Source organism: Neomonachus schauinslandi, chromosome 11 (assembly GCF_002201575.2).
Source record: "Neomonachus schauinslandi chromosome 11, ASM220157v2, whole genome shotgun sequence".
In the NCBI taxonomy this organism is placed as follows: Eukaryota; Metazoa; Chordata; class Mammalia; order Carnivora; family Phocidae; genus Neomonachus; species Neomonachus schauinslandi.
In genome coordinates this window covers 11,375,167-11,395,168 of record NC_058413.1, presented here as the reverse complement: position 1 = coordinate 11,395,168, position 20,002 = coordinate 11,375,167, and the positions used below count along the sequence as shown (strand labels likewise).

General features: G+C 43.3%; 2 protein-coding genes across 2 annotated transcripts; both read left to right on the top strand.

The window, feature by feature from the left end:
- Nucleotides 1–1,939: 1,939 nt before the first annotated feature.
- LOC110575859 (olfactory receptor 10V1-like) lies at nt 1,940–2,497 on the top strand. The gene has a single exon (XM_021684881.2). It carries the CDS (start codon nt 1,940–1,942, stop codon nt 2,495–2,497), a length of 558 nt encoding a protein of 185 aa, XP_021540556.2.
- Nucleotides 2,498–14,786: 12,289 nt separating this feature from the next.
- On the top strand, nt 14,787–15,725 carry LOC110576160 (olfactory receptor 10V1-like). Its single transcript, XM_021685234.2, has one exon. It carries the CDS (start codon nt 14,787–14,789, stop codon nt 15,723–15,725), a length of 939 nt encoding a protein of 312 aa, XP_021540909.2.
- The last annotated feature ends 4,277 nt before the right edge of the window (nt 15,726–20,002 follow it).

The window sequence follows — 20,002 nt, the reverse complement described above, 5'->3', positions numbered from 1 at the left end:
CATGTGCATAAGGACCTAGTGACTTGGAATAAAGATGTGAGTTCAGGTGAGATGGGGCAGTGGGGCGTGTTCACGGAGTGATTTCCTGAACTTCCACCCCACCCTGTGAGTCATGCTAATTTTACTTATAAAAATATTTTGTGACTCAGCCTGTCATAATTGTGTGTGATACTACAAGAATAAGAGATTCCTTTGTTTTTTTTCCTTCAGCTCTATTGAGGTATAATTGACAAAATTGAGGTTCTTTTGCTTTTTAAGCTTAGAGTCAATGTGGAGTAATATGATTTAAAAAGTGTTTAAGAGGGATGGATCTAGGCACACCTGCGTGGCTCAGTTGGTTAAGCGTCTGCCTTCGGCTCGGGTCGTGATCTCAGGGACCTGGGATCGAGCCCTGAGTGGAGCTCCCCATTCAGCGGAGAGTCTGCTTCTCCCTCTGCCTCTGTCCTTCCTCCCTGCTTGTGCTCTCTCTCTCTCTCAAATAAATAAAATCTTAAAAAAAAAAAAAGAGGGATGGATCTAAAAGTATGATAAGTTGGGTTGGCAGGTGGGTGAGCCCCGTAGGAGGGCATTAATCCCTATCCAGGGTAGACACCATAAAAACGCAAGTGGACTTATGCAAGAAGGTAAAATAAGAGTAGGGTTCACGCTTGGTAAACAAAACAAAACAAATCGGATTGTTGAATGTTGAAGGAAAAAATACCATCACAAAGTCCTGATTGGGGAGGATAGCTGTGTGAGCTATTTAACTCTGGGCTTCCAGGTCCACATTTCTATTGGCTGAAGGCAACACCTGTATTGCTGGCCTTCTAGGCTCGACATGAGAATCATAGGCTCTTTGTATAAATATGAATCTTTAAATTTTTTCTTTATTTATTTGAGAGAGAGAGCACAAGCAGGGGGAGCATCAGAGGGAAAGGGAGAAGCAGACTCCCCGCTGAGCAGGGAGCCCGACTCAGGGCTTGATCCCAGGACCCTGAGATCATGACTGGAGCCGAAGGCAGATGCTTAACTGACTTAGCCACCCAGGTGTCCCTAAATATGTATTTTTAAGATGTTGTTGTGGTAACTGGATAATCAGAGTACTAAAGAGGCATGTGAATCATCAGGGTGTTTATATATATATAAAGAATGAAGATCAAGGAAAGAATGGAAATAGGAAAATAGGAAACCCTATTGAGAACCTACTGGGTGCATAGGGCTTTGCACTTTCAGACACAGAATCTCATTTGATTTTCACCACATCTCGGAGGTGAGTGTTAGACTCTTCCCACATTTAAAAGGAGAGCGCTTGGGGGCGCCTGGGTGGCTCATTCGTTAAGCGTCTGCCGTCTGCCTTCGGCTCAGGTCATGATCCCAGGGTCCTGGGATTGAGCCCCAGGGTCCTGGGATCGAGCCCTGCATTGGGCTCCCTGCTCAGCGGGAAGCCTGCTTCTCCCTCTCCCACTCCCCCTGCTTGTGTTCCCTCTCTCGCTGTCTCTCTCTCTCTGTCAGATAAATAAATAAAATCTTTAAGAAAAGAAAAAAAGGAGAGCGCTGAAGTCTGTAACTTCTCCAAGGTCACACAGCTATAGAATAAGCAGTGGCCAGGCGAGATAACATTAACTGCACTCCAAAGGAAGTAGTAAGTGTAAGTACTCAGTGATTGCAGACAGTGTTTTGAACATGTCTGGGCCGGTTCCAGGCTCAAGGACAAGGAGAGTCACTTTTCCCATGACTTCTTTCCTTGTTCCAGGCCTAATGGAAGAGGAAAACCAGACGGGAGGGGTCCACTTCCACTTCCACCCCTTCTCAACAGACCCCGGGGTGGCTCCCCTCATATTTGTGGCCCTCTTGCTGTTGTACTTAGGAAGTCTTGTTGGAAACATCACCATTGGGCTCACCGTCTGGAGAGATTGCTCCCTCCATACCCCGATGTACTTCTTCCTTTTTGTTCTGGCCCATGCTGCAGATTGGCTACTCTACGAACATTGCTCCCCTGACTCTGGCTAGCATCCTTTCCATGGGGCAGATGCTTATCTCTCTCCCTGTCTGCGGGGCCCAGATGTTCTTCTTCATCCTTCTTGGAGGGTCTGACTGTGTCTTGCTTGCTGTCATGGCCTACGACAGGTACGTGGCCATTTGTCATCCATTGCATTACAACCTCATCATGAGTTGGCAGCTCTGCGGGCAGATGACTTTAGGTTCTTTGGGGCTGGGATTCCTGTTGTCACTGCCTTTGACCATTCTGATCTGCCACCTTCCATTCTGTGGCCACAATGAGATCTACCACTTCTTCTGTGACATGCCTGCCGTCACGCGCCTGGCCTGTGCAGACACCTGTGTGCATGAGGCCGCTCTCTATGCCCTCGGTGTGGCCGCCGTGGCTGTCCCCTTCCTCCTTACCTGCCTCTCCTATGGCTGCATCGTGGCCACCATCCTGAGGATGAATTCAGCTGAGGGAAAGCGCCGGGCTTTCTCCACCTGTTCCTCTCACCTCATCGTGGTTCTCCTGCAGTAAGGGAGTTGCACCCTCATCTACCTTCACCCCAGCTCCAGCTACTCTCCAGAAGAGGGCTGGGCAGTGTCTGTTGTTTACACCTTTTTTTACCAGTGCTAAACCCCTTGATCTGTAGCATAAGGAATCGAGAGGTGACTGATGCAGTAAGGAGACTTATGGCAAGAATGTGCTGGTTCAGGAAAACTTCCTAGAAAAATATTCCTTCCTAGAAAAAATATTTCCCAAATCGGGAGTAGGGGCATGATCTGAAGGACAGGAAGCTCCAAAGCAAGAAGGAGTGCAGAGATAACCGTCTCCATGGCTGTCTCAGCCTGTGAAATGCTCATCAGTGCGAATTCCTCTGCTTTTTAGTGGATTCCAGTGAGGAATTGGCCCTGCCTACTTAGCCAACCTCCTCTCTCATCATACAGCTTAGCATAAGGGCTGAATAGCAGTGTCAGTGAAGAAAAGGATGAATGAATGGAAGCATAGAGACCCAATAGCAGTTGATACAATGGATGCTGTCCTGTTACCTGTTTTAAGAGCCTACATCCTTGGCAGTACGCAGGCCCAATGGATTGATGCATTCAAATGTCTTATGACCTTTCTCTTTGCCTGCTCAAGTCCCACTGCCTTAATAAAGTCTGTCTGGCCACTCTTCTGACAGCGATCCTTCTCTTTTCATTAAATCACACTTCTTTTTATATAACTAAGTTTCATATGTTTTGGCACTGCCTTTATAATAAGTCTATAAGGCCCCCTTGGGGTAGAAGAAATGGCTTATTCTTTCTTCTTATTTTCTGGTAAGTGCTGGGTACTTAGCCTTAAGGTCCAACCACAAACGTGAGTCCTGACCTTTTTCCTTTACGTAAAAGAGAGGATGGTGGTAACAACAGCCTTCCTACCTCAAGGGCGTTGGATGGACAGTCCAGTGAAAATGTGGATGTGTGCAAATATAATAAGAAACTACAGAAGAAGCCACGATTGTTATTTATTTAAGTGCTCTGTCACTTACCCTCAAACGGCTTTTACTAAGTTGTTCAAGTCCTGCCTTCCTGCTGGTCCTAACAGCCCTTCCCAAAGCAGCAGAGTCAGTGGCTTCTCATCACAGCAGGTGGGTTCTCTGACCCTCGCAGGGGAACCCCAAGCCATGGCAGGCAATAAGCAGGGCTGTTAGGGACATTGGTAGCGGAGACCAGATGGAGGATTGAGAGTAGGGAAAGGTATTTCCAAGACATCTTCCTTGATAAGAGAAAAAGAAAAGAATCCCCTTCTCTCTTGATGTTGCTAGTGATAAAAACTAGCCTCTTTCATACCTGATTGTGTTACATGTGAGAAAGAGGGGGAATGTGGAATCCTGACGGTAGAATTCCTGGGGCATCCAAGTATTTTTAGTTGTGCTTGTGTGGAGATTCAATAGATATTTTATTGATAGCAATGGTGTTTGTTGGAATTAATATATTACTTCTCTACTTTTTTTTTTTAAAGATTTCATTTATTTATTTGACAGAGAGAGACACAGCAAGAGCAGGAACACAGGCAGGGGGAGTGGGAGAGGGAGAAGCAGGCTTCTCGCCAAGCAGAGAGCCCTATGTGGGGCTCGATCCCAGGACCCTGGGATCATGACCTGAGCCGAAGGCAGATGCCCAACGACTGAGGCCACCCAGGCACCCCTACTTCTCTACTTTTAATTTATTCTGTTTCCAGTATGCTTCCACAAAAGGTGTGAAGCAGTTTAAAAATACTTCGATACAAATGTTAAAAACACATAGGCAAGAAGATTGGGGTAAAGGAAAAATTTAGGTGCGATTATAGAGAATATAGTAGTAAAATTCTATGCAGAAATGCAAACCATGTGCTCTCTGCAGTCTATATAATGGTCACCTACAGGTATCTGAGATTTCTAGTAACCAAGGAAAAAGAATAAAATACAATTCAGTTGGAAAATTCAGAGTTCACAGAATAATATATAGTAGAAATATGGAGAAATCTAACTTTTTTTTTGTTAAATCTCAGATGTAAAAGAATCTTTTCCCACAATTTTTCAAAGGAGAATATTGCATATTTAACAACATACCAGCAATTACAATAATAACACTAGCTATCATTTATTGAGCACTGAATAATGTACCAGATATTGTTTAGGTGCTTAGTACATGTTAACTCACTTGATTCCCACATCTTATAAGATAGGTACCATTATTTTCTGTATTTTACACATAAAGAACTGAGGCTCAGAGATGTTAACTAATTTCCTCAAGATCACACAGCTAGTAAGTGCTGTCACAGTCTGACTCCAAAGCCTGTGACCTTAACCACTATAACATACGAAATGAATTTTCTAGGGTTAATTCTCCACGTAAGCTGATGGTGTGACATGTTCAAGTCACTTAAAGCAGTTCTGGAAGGGATGATTATGGTCAAAAAAGGATATGCCTCTCAAATTTTCTAACTTGATTTTAGGGAATAAACCTAAACTATTAGAGCCTGATTGGCCAGCATGTCTTTCAGGAAGTGTTCCACAAACACTATTTTACTCAACCGGGATCTGGATAGAAATTGGAGAAGAGAAAGGCCCTGGTTATTGTCATTATCCAAGAGTTGGAATACATATATTCCGCATTAATAATGAGCCAAGAAGTTTTGTGCTTACTACACAAGATTTGGACACGATTGGTTTACTTTTCTTCCATTACACGTCCATCAGCATGCTCCAATTTCATAATGGTATTCCAATGGAATTAGATTTGAACAGCACAAAATAATGTCATCATATTCTAATTTGATTTTATTTACTCATTGGTCTGAGCCTACTGGAAAGACTCCTAGTGGCATTAGCTATGCAAAGGAAGTGGCCTAGTATGCGCTGAATGTTTGTGTCCCCTCAAAATTTATATACTGAATCTAATCCCTGATGTGATAGTATTTGGAGGTGGTACTTTTTGGAGGTAATTAGGTCATGAGAGTGGAGCCCTCATGGATGGTATTAACACTCTTATAACAGAAATCCCACAAAGCTCCCTAGCCCCTTCTACCATGTGAAGATATAATGAGAGTGTGGAAGAGGACCCTCACCCAACCATGTGGCACTCTGATCTCAGACTTCCAGCCTCCAGGATTGTGAGAAATAAATTTTTGTTGTTTAGAAGCCACCCAGTATCTGGCACTTTGTTCTAACAGCCAGATCTAACTAAGCCATAGCCCTACTGCCTAACTAGTTTATAGAAGATACTTATTTAAGAAAACATTCCCTTTTTTAACTAAAAATATCAGGTAGGCTGTAACTCAGCTTTAGGTGGGCCCCTGTGGACCCCCCAAATCCTCTTCTTCTTCTTGATACAAATTGACGGAAGGGAGTGATTTAGGACATCATCCTTCATCCTTTTTCCTCCCTTCCTTCCTCTCTTCCTTCCTTCCTTTCTTTCTTTCTCACCTAATTAACTTAACCTGATCAAGATAATCTTCTGTGAACACTCTTAGGGAAATGGTTGTGTAAATGACCAACAACAAATATTTAGGGGAGTGGTACCAGATAGAATGGTGCCTCAGCTCTGAATGAAATGAGTCTGTTGTAACAGAAGACAAGCTGTAAAGGAAAACACATGAGCAAATTGAAAAATGCAACCCATTTGCTCCTGGATGTTACTGAACACAAATCCTTGTACGTATATTTTAAAATTTGATTGTTACTCAGGGAAGTTTGACCTAGAAACCAAAAACTTTCAAGAAAGAATAGTAAAAGCCAGATGACTTCAAAATTTATTTGTAGTGAAATTCAGAGCTCACCACTCCTGGTCTTTGCTCTTAGCAAGGAAAACGATCTTTGGGGCCATGCAGTGTTTCCTACAGCGTCTCTCTGGTTGCTCTTCCTAGAGAAGTGAGATGTAGGTCAAGATGAAGGTCAAAGGCTTCTCTATCAACAGCAAGATTCACTGACCCCCTCGTCCCCTAGAGACACATTGCTAACTATGCCTGCTGTGGTTTGTGGTTGTCTGTGGGAGAACTGGGTTGAAGGTTGGGCTCAGCTGGACGCACTCAGTGAATCACTGGGGAATGTGGAGAGACCATCGCGGGAAAGAGGTACACTGGTCACAGACATCGCTTCATGGCCTCCTCGAATGCACTCACCCTCTTTTCCAAACTCCCTGGAGTCTGATTCTAGAAGAAGGATAAGAAGATGACTCAAGGCTGGTGTCATTTGCTAAGGAGTCGGTGGATTTTTCTCCCCATAGCTTCTTAAAAATGATATTTATTTAACACCAATAAGCCACGGGCACATTAAATTTGGCAGAGAGAAAACCATTGTTAGGGTTGCAGGAAAAAAATAAGAGAAAAATAGGGGGAAGAAATGGAAAGAGAGAGGAGTGGAATTGAGAGAAATCATGAGTAAACTGCTGCATTGCCCACGGCATCACTCAGAGACATCTGTGTCTCTGGCTACAGGGGAAAGAGGTCTGGACTCCAAAGAAATGGAGTCCCAACTCAAGCATGGCAGCTGCTCTGCTGTGTTGCATTCTAGGGCTTTCTGCAAGGCAATGAAAGCGTGAGCACAGCCACCTGAAGGCCACCCACCACCCGCTGGTAGCTTGTGGGCGGTAGCTTGCGCTGTCTGCTCTAGAGCCAACAGAACGGTTCTGTTGGCCCTTCTCTGAGAGGACACCTGACCACTTCTCCTTTCTGAAACATGTTCCAGTTCAGTATAGATGCCATGAGACTTTCAAACGGCTGGTGATTGTGTTTCAGGAATCATTTTGCCTTTGTCTTTCTAGATTGCTTTGACAATCTCCTGCCAAATTCTCTCTCTCTCACACACGTACACACACCCTGCAGGCCTTCATTTTAGCCATGTTCACAGAGTTTTCAGAGTTACTGGTTCTCGAAAGGAAAGTTTTAGGTGACACATGAACGAGCATTTAAACATTTGTTTGTATTTACTTAAAAATGAGAGATTTCCAAGTAGAACTGGTATAATACATATTGATATGTAGCAAAAAGTAAGTTGAATTTAAGTCAAGAAAAACATTAAGTAATTCATACCAGTAACTCAGATAAAACATAAATCATGAAGACTATTCATGAATGCCTGAAGTTTGGGAAATGTTTTTCTTACATTTTCCTTAACCAGGATCACTATCAACTGTTGGTATAAAACAATTTAGGGGCACCTGGGTGGCTCAGTTGGCTAAGCATCTGACTCTTGCTTTCAGCTCGGGTCATGATCTCAAGGCTGTGCACCACATTACACCATGCAATGCAATACCTAGTTGAATTAGTTGCTCCCATTGAGGACCTATGTAGTAGGGATGGACTAACAAGTAATATAATAAACACAATACAGAGTGATAGATGCTATAATTTGGGTGGGGACAAAGTCACCACAGAGCATGGAGCAGGGAGTGATTTTTCCTTTTTTTTGGAGGAGGGTAAGGGAATGGGTGTATATCAGAATATGGCTTCATTTAACAGATGACACTTGGCTGAGTTTGAAGGATTCCTAGAATTTGTCTAGGTGCACAAAATTAATCTCTATTGAATAAATTAAAACTGTATATCTTTTAAGCTCTCTCAAACTTGGAGAGTAAAAATTAAGCAATAATTAGAAAATAACTAAGTCTAGTAGCAGCAATTAAACCAGTTTAGAATATCGAGTCTCCAAACAATTCCTATTTGTGTTCAAGCATTGACCTACAGGGGATGGTCAAGTTGAAAGCTAAGTTAGCCTCTTGGGGCTTTATTGAACCACAGTTGGCAGACAATTCCCCAGAAATAAGATGAGAAGAACTGAGAGCTAAGAGAGAACCCAGAATTCTGTCTCTGCAAGACCCAAAGACCCATGCATTTCCCTTAACAAGACACAGCAGGGAAGGATGAACAGTGTCTGGATGTGTGCTCCCCTCAGTGCTGGGTGGTTTCTCAGAGAGTCAGTCTCCACGATTCCCAAGATCATTGAGAAAAGGATTCCACTGTGGGCTTCACTCAGCCTCAGGGAAGGATGTGGTTGCCAGGCTCTCCAGGCAGAAGGTAAGAAGGGTAGAGGAAGACCAGGGTGATTGAGTTGTTGTGTGGTCTAGACCCTGGGGGATGGACCAATGAACCCTACTGACCTCGGGATTCCCCAATCCTGTGAGGGCTTCCTGGGGTGGAATTACAGATGAGTTAGGACATTTGTGCCATCTCCTGGAGCAAATGAAGTGACACTGTTTATGCCAAATATTCTAACAACAAACAAGTCTTCAAAATAGACAGTCCCCTGTTGAGGGTGAGAGAATAAGTCTGCCTCTCTCTCGAAGTGTAACCAATTTCCTAGGTTGCCTTAGAGTGGTGAGAAAGAGTTATCCACCCTCCTTGTAGGAGGGGTACATGCTTCGTTGGGAACCCAGATAATATAGTGTAATCTAGTCTGTTTCCGAGTTACATACTCAATGCCTAGTTGATAGTAGACCCTCATTAAATACTTGTTGAACAAGTGAATCCACGAACAGTCCTGTTAATTACACCCTATGAGGGAAGAAGGTAGAGGAGTATGCCAGGGTTTTATGGAAGGGGAAGGGCTCTCTCTGTGAATGTTCGCAATTAAACCAGTAGCAGTACTGGTCTTTGGAAGCAGTACTGTTACCACAAAAGAGACTCACCAGACAAGATGCAACATCATTGAGGGTTTATATTTCCTGGGTAAGAAGAGAACTAGAATTCCCTGATCCAACCTTCAAGTAACAAGGGATTATGCATCAGCAAAGGCAGAAGAAAGCAGACAATGAAAGAGAACCTTTAAGTACAACCAAGCTTACAGGATTGTCATTTTTATACCATTGAGAAGACCCCAGAGGAGGAGCAAACTTGGGAGTAGAGAGTGGAGAGATTTCTCATTCACTTGTCAGTACCTTGGATGAAGACACAAAAGGCAAGAATAATTTTTTATTCGTATAATATATTTATTATGCTTTGAATGCTCCTAAAAATAGAGTGCCTTGCAATAAAACCCTAGCTACAGTAAGATCAAAATCAACTTGCACAGTATAAAAGGCAAGAGTGAAACAGAAACAGAGTTACTGGAGTTGAGGAATGATAAGCAGTTGAATATAAAACTTAGTTTTAGGCTTCCTAGCAGCTAAGGCAAAAAGGGAAACATGAATTAATAGTCAAGTAGGATGACATATATGTGTTCATTAGAAAGAAATGTGTGTGTCTGGGCAAGGGTGTGGGAAATGTGTTGTGAATTCAGGTGAGTCTAAGGAATGAGAATTTAGAATTCCTTACCTAAGGAATGTTGAACATCCCTTCTGTAATCAATGTGATTGTGTATTGCAGTGGAATTCACTGTAGTTTTAAAGACATTCCACACAGAGAACCTTTCTTTGAAAACCTATTGATGTTCTGAAGAAAATTTTGAGGGGTATTGTTGGTAGTACACTTGAGGGATGTGGCTTCCATATCTGGTCTAATATTACTAGGTATTAGACCAGTTATAGCTTTGAGAAACATGTTCATTAAATTTGTAGATGACAGGGGGAGAGAAATTGATTACTTGTTGGAGCAAAGAATTACAATTCTCTCTAAGATCTTGATGGGCTGGAATGATGAGCTAAATCTAAAGGGTTGGCTTTAAGAAGAGATAAGGAGAGAGACGCAGTTGAGGATCTGACTCTTGGTTTTGGCTAGGGTTGTGGTCTCTGGGGTCGTGAGATGGAGCCCCAAGTCAGGCTTTGAGCTTAGCAGGGAGTCTGCTGGAGTTTCTCTCTCTCTCTCATTAGAGTAAATAAATAAAATCTTAAAAAAAAAAGTAGAGATGAAGGTAAAGAAAAATAAAGAGGGGAAGGAAAGAAAGAAGAGAGGAAATGAAAGGAAGGAAGAACACAACAATAGATTCAGCTCAAGTCAAGAGAGTGATATGTCTGGAAATTAACAAACCTATGAATAAATACCTAGATTTAGCACAAGCTTGGGCTGCATCATTGGCAAGTGTGTAGATCTCGTGGCTATATCTGGATGTTAATCCTGGTTCCAACAATGACTGGTTGTATAACTAGGTGTGTGTTATGTAACTTCAGTTTCATTGCTTCCCAAATGAGAATTCTAAAAATCAATAAAATTTTTATAGGTAAAAAGATAACACACATTTTTGGAAGAAAATTCGAAAGTGGAGAAAAGCATGAAGAAAACAGTAGTCACCCATTTCTCTCAAAAACACTATTAAGAGTTTACTGTTGCCCTTTGTGCTGGTAATATAGCTGGTTCGTGCTATGCATGCAGTTTGGCCTCTTCGTTTTCTTCATTTAACGTCACGTTATAAGCATCTTCTTACTTTATTAAACCTCTTAATTATGACAGTTTTAATGGCAATATAATAGTTTGTCTTATGAATATACCCCAAGTGATTGAAATGTTACTTTTTGTTAAGCATTTATTTTGTTTCCTTATAAAGAATTATTAAGGCATACTGTACACATGTTTGTGGATTTGGCTCCATATTCCAGGCTATTTCCTTAGGGTAGATCCTTCAACTGATTCAATGCATATGACATCTTTTTTTTTTCTTTCTTTTTTTGGGGGGGGTGTAGGGGCAGAAGGAGAGGGGAGAGAGAATCTTAAGCAGGCTCCATGGCCAGCACAGAGCCCAATGCAGGGGGGGGGCTCAATCTCACAACCCTGAGGTCATGACCTGAGCGAAATCAAGAGTTGGTTGCTTAACCGACTGAGTCACCCAGATGCCCCAATGCATATGACATCTTAAATCACTTCTTGAATACAGCTGATTATCTTTGGGGCACTGGGTGGCTCAGACGGTTGAACTGCCAGCTCTCAGTTTTGGCTCAGGTCATGATCTCTGAGTCCTGGGATTGAGCCCCTTGTCAGGCTCTGTGCTCAGTGGCGAGTCTGCTTGAGGATTTTCTCTCTCCCTCTCCCTCAGCAACACCCCCCCCAACTCTCTCTCTCTAAAATAAATAAATAGATCTTAAAAAAAAAAAAAGAAAAACAGCTGATTATCTCTCCAGAAAGGATATGCTTAGTATCAGAGTGCTAAAATGAAGATTACTATTTCTACTTCAAAAGTACTAAGTATCAGTCAATGCCATTGATAGGGCCTCACTAAGTCTCCAGCGTTCATGTCAATACAGAATTACACTGTTCCTGGCACTGTGCTAGTGTCCTGGGCATTAGTGAAGAATGGGACCCAATCGCCCCTGCCCTCATGGAGCTTAGAGTCCATGGAGGGGACAGAAATACACAAGTAAACACAGAAGCAAACACATCGTTCAGGAATGGTCAGGTCCCTGGTTATAGACAATAGTCCTTTTCCCATAACTGTTTGCCCCCTTAGTGTTTAATTCACGGAGATCAAATATTTGGGGTAGAGGATTCTCACTTACTCTGCATAGAGAGAGAGGCAGCCAGGTGTGTGCTCCTAATGTTGCTCCCAGAAAAGGAATTAAAATTTTCAAGGAACAATACTCTCAGAAACTGATGAACTTTACCCCACCATGATTCCAGCCATCTTCTAGCCCTCCCACCCTACATAAGGCTGTGCCAAACAGATGACCCAGTAGGGGCAGATGCATTTAGGAAGGGAAAACACTTTACTTGCAAAGCCCGCAGGGCATCCGACTTTAAAAAGACTGGCTTGTCAGACACAAAAACCCAACAAATATTCAAAGGATAAAACTGCAAATCAGCAAGAATACTAAGGTTGTATTATTCTCTTTATGGTGGAAAATAACATTCTTACATGATTATCATATTTTCAAAGGTCATGACACATCTTTAGACATCAGCATAGCAAAAATAATAAAAACACATTCTTTTGGGCATCCATAAACCAGTCAGGGTGATCTTGTTTTGGTTTAACCCAGGGTGCAATGTGGTCCCCTCCCCCTTCATACTGTGGTATCATGAATTGCTTAATCATTGGAAGAAAGGCGAAGTGTCAGTTTTTGTTTCTGCAAGAGATGTGGTATGGGGTGTGTGTGTGTGTGTGTGTGTGTGTGTGTGTTGGGGGGAGGGTAAATACCCTAGTGCTTTTTATGCTACTCTTCATTCTCCTGCCAGTACCTCTCATTGGCCAAATTCAACCAGAAAACCACAGGGTGAAGGAGACTGCCTAATGCAGTCCTTGTGACTAGCCTCCCATGGGGCAGAGCAGGGTGGAGAGTGGGTCTGGGGAGCTGACCTAGAATAACCAACAAAATCTTCCTTTTGCAAATTACTAAGGGAAGAGCAGTCTCTGAAAGTGACAGAAATGGAAAAGTGAAAAAAGATGGGAAAGTGTCCAGAGAGGTAGGAAGAAAGTCTGGGTAGAATAGCATTACAGAGGCTACGGGTAAGGAATTTCAAGGAGTAGAAAGTATCTGGCAGCTTCAAATGCAAAGCAGATCAAGTCAAAATAGCTGTTGGATTCAATGATTTGGAAGTCATTGGTGACCTTCATTAGAGTGGTTTCAAGGAGTAAGATGGAAACTGGATTGCCTGTGTTAAAGATGGAGTAGGGAAGAAGTAATGGGAAAGAGATAGGGAGGCATTAGAGGGTGATGTAAGATTGAGGGAATGTGTTATGGGTATGTTGTAGGTCCTATGTTATAGGTCCAGTGCTAGTGAGGATGATGATGAGCTGCCTTCAAGTAGCTTTTGTTATTTCTTTCTGTGAAGTTGAAGGCTTGGTCATCTACTGTTAGTGAAGAAGGAGGTAGCAGAGGGAAGACTTGAAGAGACCAGGGAAATGTGCACTACTTTTGGTGGGGACCAGAAGGAGGAGCTCTTTAGAGGACTGGGGACAGTGCTGGGGTTGGTAATGCCCCTTTGTTGTGGCTCCATTTGGCAGGACTTTGTAATCTTTAGTCCTGTTCATCCTGGAATAGGTATGTTGGATATTACAGAAGGTAACAGGTTTGACAAAAGGTCAAGGAGCCAAGGATAGTGGCAATATTGGCAAAAAACTAATGGAAGAGATGAACCATAGATCTTGGTTGGGTGGGGGAAAGGAGTAAAGCCCAAAGGAGGCTTATTTGGGGGAACTGGAAGCATCAAGGTGGTCTTGAAGAGGTGGAAGAAGAGAAATATTAATGATTATTGCTAACAGTCATGGAGAGTTTACTATGGGCTAGACATATTTACTTCTCACAATAATCTTAAGAGTTTTATTCTATTGTTATTTTTATAGATAGAGAAATTGAAGCAGAAAGCTTCAATGAGTTGCTCTAGGTCATACTCTTGGTCAGTGGCAGATCAGAGATTAGAAACTAAATGGTCCAATCCCAGAGGCTGTGCTCTTGAGAACCAGGCAAGGGATTAGGGAGTAGAGAGATTTGTAGTCTGGGTATGGTATTCTGTGACTTAAGATTTCAGTGCTGATGCAAACAGATACTTACACACCTACGTTCATGATAGCATTATTCACAAGAGACAAAAGGTGGAAACAAACCAAGTGTCCATGAACAGATGAATGGATAAACAAAATGTGATATGTACACACAATGGAATACTATTCAGCCATAAAACGTAAAAGAAATTTGAAATATGCTACCACATGGATGGACCTTGAAAACCTTATGCTTAGTGAAATAAACCAGACACACAAGGACAAATATTGTATGATTCCACTTGTGTGAAGGTACCTAGAATAGGCAAACTCAGAGAGACAGAAATTAGGATAGAGTTAACTATAGGCTGGAAGGAGGCCATACAGTGAGTTATTGTTTAGTGGGTACACAGTTTTTGTTGGGGCTGATAAAAAAGTTTTGGTCATGCATAGAGGTGATAGTTACACAACATTGTGGATGTATTTGATGCCCTTGAATTGTATGCTTACACAGGGCTAAACTTATAAATATTATGCAATGTACATTCTACCACAATTTTAAAAGATTTCACCCTGTGGTGAACTACTTCTGGGTGATTACAACAAAAAGTCTTATTTAGAAGCGAGTTGCAGAATTTATTTATTTATTTATTAATTTATTTAAAAGATTTATCTGAGAAAGAGAGAGAGAGCACGAGTGGAAGGGGCAGAGGGAGAGGGAGACAGAATCTCAAACAGACTCTGTGCTGATCATGGAGTCTGATGTGGGCCCCATCTCAACACCATGAGATCATGACCTGAGCTGAAACCAAGAGTCAGATGCTTAACCGACTGTGTGCACCACCCAGGTGCCCCAGTTGTGGAGTTTAGCCTGGAGGTAAAAATGGTTAGGGTTGGGGAGCTCGGGAAAGGGAGAGGCCAAGAGTTGAATGGGTCACCCAGCAGGAGCTCTATGTCCTGACATTAATCTGTCCTCAGGGGGCAGGACGGTGCCATCAACAGGCTCAATGCACTGAATGCATGGAGAGTGCAAATCAAACTGGGATAATTCACTTCCATTTCCGCCCCTTCTCCAAACTCCCTGAGGTGCAGATGCTGATTTTCGTGGCCTTCCTGATCATGTACCTGGTCAGCATCAGTGGCAATGTCTCCGTTTCTCTCATCATCTGGATTAACCATTCTCTGCACACCCCCATGTACTTTTTCCTGGCCAACCTGGCAGTTCTGGAGATCTGCTACTCTTCCACCATTGCCCCGCTGACTCTGGCCAGCGTCCTGTCCACGGAGAGAGACTTCATCTCCTTGCCTGGCTGTGGTACCCAGATGTTCTTCTTCACCTTCCTAGGCAGCGCTGACTGCATTCTACTAGCTGTCATGGCCTATGACAGGTTTGTGGCCATCTGTCACCCTTTGCGTTACACTCTCATGATGAGCTGGCGGTTGTGTGTCCAGCTGGCCCTGGGGTCTCTCGTGCTGGGGTTCATCTTGGCCATGCAGCTGACTGTACTTATCTTCCAACTCCCCTTCTGCAGCAGTAAAGAAATCAGCCTGTTCTATTGCGATGTCCTCCCTGTCATGAGACTGGCCTGTGCAGATACCTGGGTCCATGAGGCCACGCTGTTTGTGGTCAGCATCATCGTCCTCACCATCCCCTTCCTGCTTATCACTCTCTCCTATGTCTTCATCGTGGCTGCCATCCTGAAGATCCGCTCGGCAGAGGGGAGGCACAAGGCCTTCTCCACCTGCTCCTCCCATCTGACTGTGGTCCTGCTCCAGTACGGACGTGGGGGCCTCATCTACCTGTGCCCCAGCTCCAGCTACTCTCCAGAGAGGGGCCAGGTAGTGTCTGTGGTTTATACATTCATCACCCCTGTGCTGAACCCCTTGATCTACAGCATGAGAAACAGAGAGCTTAAGGATGCTTTGAAGAGAACAATGATCAGATTCCTGTTGTCCTAAACACAGTAAACACTCTGGATGTCCCTCTCCAACATTGCTGGGAAGAAACAAATGAGTATGCTTTCTGGGAGATGAGGAGGTGGGAGCTAAGAGGTCATTGGATTTATACTGTTACTTCTTCCTGGTTATATTATTTCTGAGTCATTTTTCTTTTCTCAGCCTCGGATTCTTCATCTCTAAAATGGGGATGAAAATGCCCACTAGACTTAAATCTGGGGCAGTTTTGAGGACCCAAAGTGAAAATACTTCGTGATTTTTAAAGGGCAATATGGCAGTGAATGTGGTCATTGCTTATCCTCATCATTACATGTAAAGTCTGTGTCCGGTTCTCAGGTTCTTAGTGGGGTCACATGTTGACACATGTACTCAGGGCCAGAGCCAAGAACAAGATGCACATCAAACCAGGACCATTGCAACCACTCTCTGCTGATTGCCGTGGTGCAAATGCTGAGCTTATACCTTTTCGAATTCTCTTTCATCCTAAATTCTTCTTCCTGGGAAAGGTGATGGGAAAAGCGCTGGAGTTTAAAAGTTGTGGTTCTTTTTTCTTACCTTTATACCCAGAGCTAATCTGTCTGCATCTCAATCTCTGACTCTGTATTAGTTGTTAGTCTGCGTCTAACTCACTCTCCCCGTGCCTGTTGGGTCTCCTCCCCATTGTGTCCTTTCTGTCTCAGATACACACACACACACACACACACACACACACACACACACTCACATGTTTCACATTTCTCTCTGTCTCTAGCTGCTATGGTCTGATTATTTGTGTCCTCCTACCTCAGGTTCATCTGTTGAAATCCTAATCCCCAATGGGATGGTATCAGGAGGTGGGGCCTTTGGGAGGTAATTAGGTCTTGAGGATGGAGCCCTCAGGAACGGGATTAGTGCATTCATAAAAGAGACCCCACAGAGCTCCCTGGCCCCTTCCGCCATGTGAGGATACAAGAAGTCTGTGACCTGGAAGAGGTTCCTCACCCAACCCTGACCTCAGACTTCCAGCCTCCAGAACTGTGAGAAGTAAATGTCTGTTGTTTACAAAGCCACCCAGTCTATGGTACTTTGTAATGGCAGCCCGGATGGACGAAGACACGAAGTGTACATACTATGGAAAGATTGCCTTTTAAAATTGAGCCTCTCTGGGTAGGAGAGGGGTAATGTTGGTTCAGATCTGGATTCAGGTTGAGGAAAAGCTAGTTCTGTGAAGATAAACACTGGCTGGACAAAACGAGGGGAAAGGACTCTAATGTGGCTGTGAGCAGGAGGGTAATTGTTTCAGGACGATCCCTGTCTCAGGGTAATGGCATCAGAACATCAGAACATAGATAGTTTACTGTCTTTTTGTAGGGTGGGGGAAGCTCATTTACTCCTCTGCCCATTGATTAGTGAGGGATTTATTGGGGTGCTTGACTGGCTCAGTTGGTGGAGTGTGCGCCTCTTAATCTCAGGGCTGTGAGTTCAAGCCCCATGTTGGGTGTGGAGCCTACTTTAAAAAAATAAAAATAAAAAATTATGAGTGATTTATTCATTCAACAATATTTAAGAAGATAGTAAACAACTATTTATGGAACTCTGCTATGTACTATGTACCCACCCGCGGTAGGTGGAGCAAGAAGTGGAAAGGTAAATAAGAGGCAACTCCTGCCTTGAAGGAGGTTAAGTCTAGTAGTGTTTAAGAACACAAACCATGATAGCCCAAGGGCAAGCGATACAATGCTATGAGCTTCTGGAGGAGGGACAGATAAAGGAATGAAGGCAAGTGTGATGGGGGAGGTGGCATTTGAGCAACACCATGCAGGTGTCCAGGTCTCTCTCTGTGTGCAAAGAGGAGCAGGAAGGGCATTTCTTTCTTCCTTCTTCTTTCTTTTTAAATGATTTTATTTATTGAGAGAGAAAGAGAGTGTGCCTGCTCGTGTGGGAGGGGGGTGAGGGGGGCAGGGACAAGCAGACTCAGCTGAGCCTGACGAGGGGCTCAGTCTCATGACCCTTAACTAACTGAGCCACCCAGGCGCCCAGGAAGGGCATTTCTGAAGGGGGGAATTGTAAGGGCAGAAGAATGAGCTCTTTGTGCCTCTGTTTCCTTATCTGGAAAAGTATAAAATGTCTGCTACATTTTTTTTCTTTTCTTTTTTTTTTTTTTCTGAAAATGTATCACAGGCTTAGAAGCTAGAAACAATGACCAGGATTCATATTACATGGAACTGAAATGTTCCCATCTTCCTTTGAAAGACAAGAACCTGGGGCACCTGGGTGGCTCATTCGGTTAAGCGTCTGCCTTCAGCTCCAGTCTTGATCCTGGAGTCCCGCGATCGAGTCCCGCATCGGGCTCCTTGCTCCGTGGGGAGCCTGCTTCTCCCTCTGCCTGCCGCTCCCCCTGCTTGTGCTCTCTCTCTCTCTGTCAAATGAATAAATAAAATCTTAAAAAAAGAGAAAAGACAGACAAGAACCAGAAAGGATCTTCTTTGGTTCACTTATGGACACTTGCTGCCCTTCCCGTGTCCTACTGCACTATTCTCCTACATCAGTGTTATTTTCTGGACACGAGTCTTGTTGAATAATTGGTGTTTGGGAGAAATAAACTTTCTATGGTCAAACAAGTGTGAAGAGTACTGTGCTGATCAAACCCCAACCAGTGGTCTCCTACAGGTTCACTTGGTGCTTGTAACTTGCAAATGTGCAGTCAGACTCTAGGATGAGGGATCCATTTCTCTGATGTTTTCTGAATTCTGTCACCACTGAACTCTTCTCTTCCTCACCCTGTTGAACCTGCTGAGGCTGACTGACTACCAAGAGGGTGGTTTCACTAGTGACTGAAATAGTCCAGGCATTTTTCAATTCTCCACGCTCCTTGAGAAAAACAAGTGTAGTTATCATGGGTTAGTAGGCTTCTTCTCAAGTGATTGCATTAGGGAATTAATGATTGCCCATTTATCGTCACAAAAACCCATGAGACGACCCTATTGTTTTCTCTGCTTACAGATAAGGAAACTGACACAGGGAATTTCAGTAAACGTGTTCAAGGTCACACAGCCGGGACAGGCAGAATGTGGGATTTGATGTGCATGGTGTGGTTTCAAAGCCCAGGGAACAAAACTGCTCCTCTCCCAGCAAGTTATCCCTGTATTATGGGAGCCTGGGGAGATCCCTTCATTCTTCTGTACTTAATTTCATAATAAAATGGGGGCAATAATATCTACTCTATTTCCTCAAGTTATTGTGACATCTTGGGGGAGGGCACAGAAAAACTGTAAAAGTACAATGAAAGATTCAGCATGGTTAGTTCAATATCCAAATGGAGGGGTGCCTATGTTGATGCAGTTGGTAGAGCATGCAACTCTTGATCTCAAGGTTGTGAGTTCAAACCCCACATTGGGCGTGGAGCCTGCTTAAAAAAATTATATCCAATTGGAGAAATATATGAGATGGCTTATTTTTCTAGTTATAAACATTTTATTTTATTTTTTAAAAGATTTTATTTATTTACTTGAGAGAGAGAATGAGAGAGCACATGAGAGGGGGGAGGGGCAGAGGGAGAAGCAGACTCCCTGCGGAGCAGGGAGCCCAATGTGGGACTCCATCCTGGGACTCCAGGATCATGACCTGAGCCGAAGGCAGTCGCTTAACCAACTGAGCTACCCAGGCACCCTAGTTATAGACATTTTAAAGCCATAGTTATTCACTTGCCTTTCCCCTAGGCTACGCTGTGTTTACCTGTTCCTCTTGACAGATGTTTCAAAGGTGTTGTAAGAAACAAACATGTCTTCTGCAGCTCAAAGTAACCACAAGCTCCTCTGGGTGAAGCTTCTTTTCTAGGCTCTTCAGGGGAACACTTGGTGCTTTTAGGCTCTAGGGATTGAGGAGTTTATATAAACATAACAAGAAATGTATAAGGTTCAAATTATTTATATTGTCAAATCAAAGGCATAGGTATATGGCATATGGAGGTTCGTGCTAGAAAAACATCTGAATAACGTGATACAAGACCTCTTTGTAAGGGGTGCCTGCCGCTCAGGGTTATGAGTTCAAGTTCTGCAATGGGGTCCATGCTGGGCTCGGAGACCACTGCGAAAAAAAAAAAAAATCGGTTGACCACAGATACCTGGGTTTATTTCTAGGGTCATGAGTTCAAGCCCCATATTGGGGTCCTACTTAAAAAAAAAAAAAAAAAGATGTTTGTAAATAAAACATGTTATTTTAAACTCAATTCAATGATACAGAGCTCATTCTCCAAAACACATGGAGTTGTAATCGCATTTAGTTTTGAGAGAGAGAGAGAG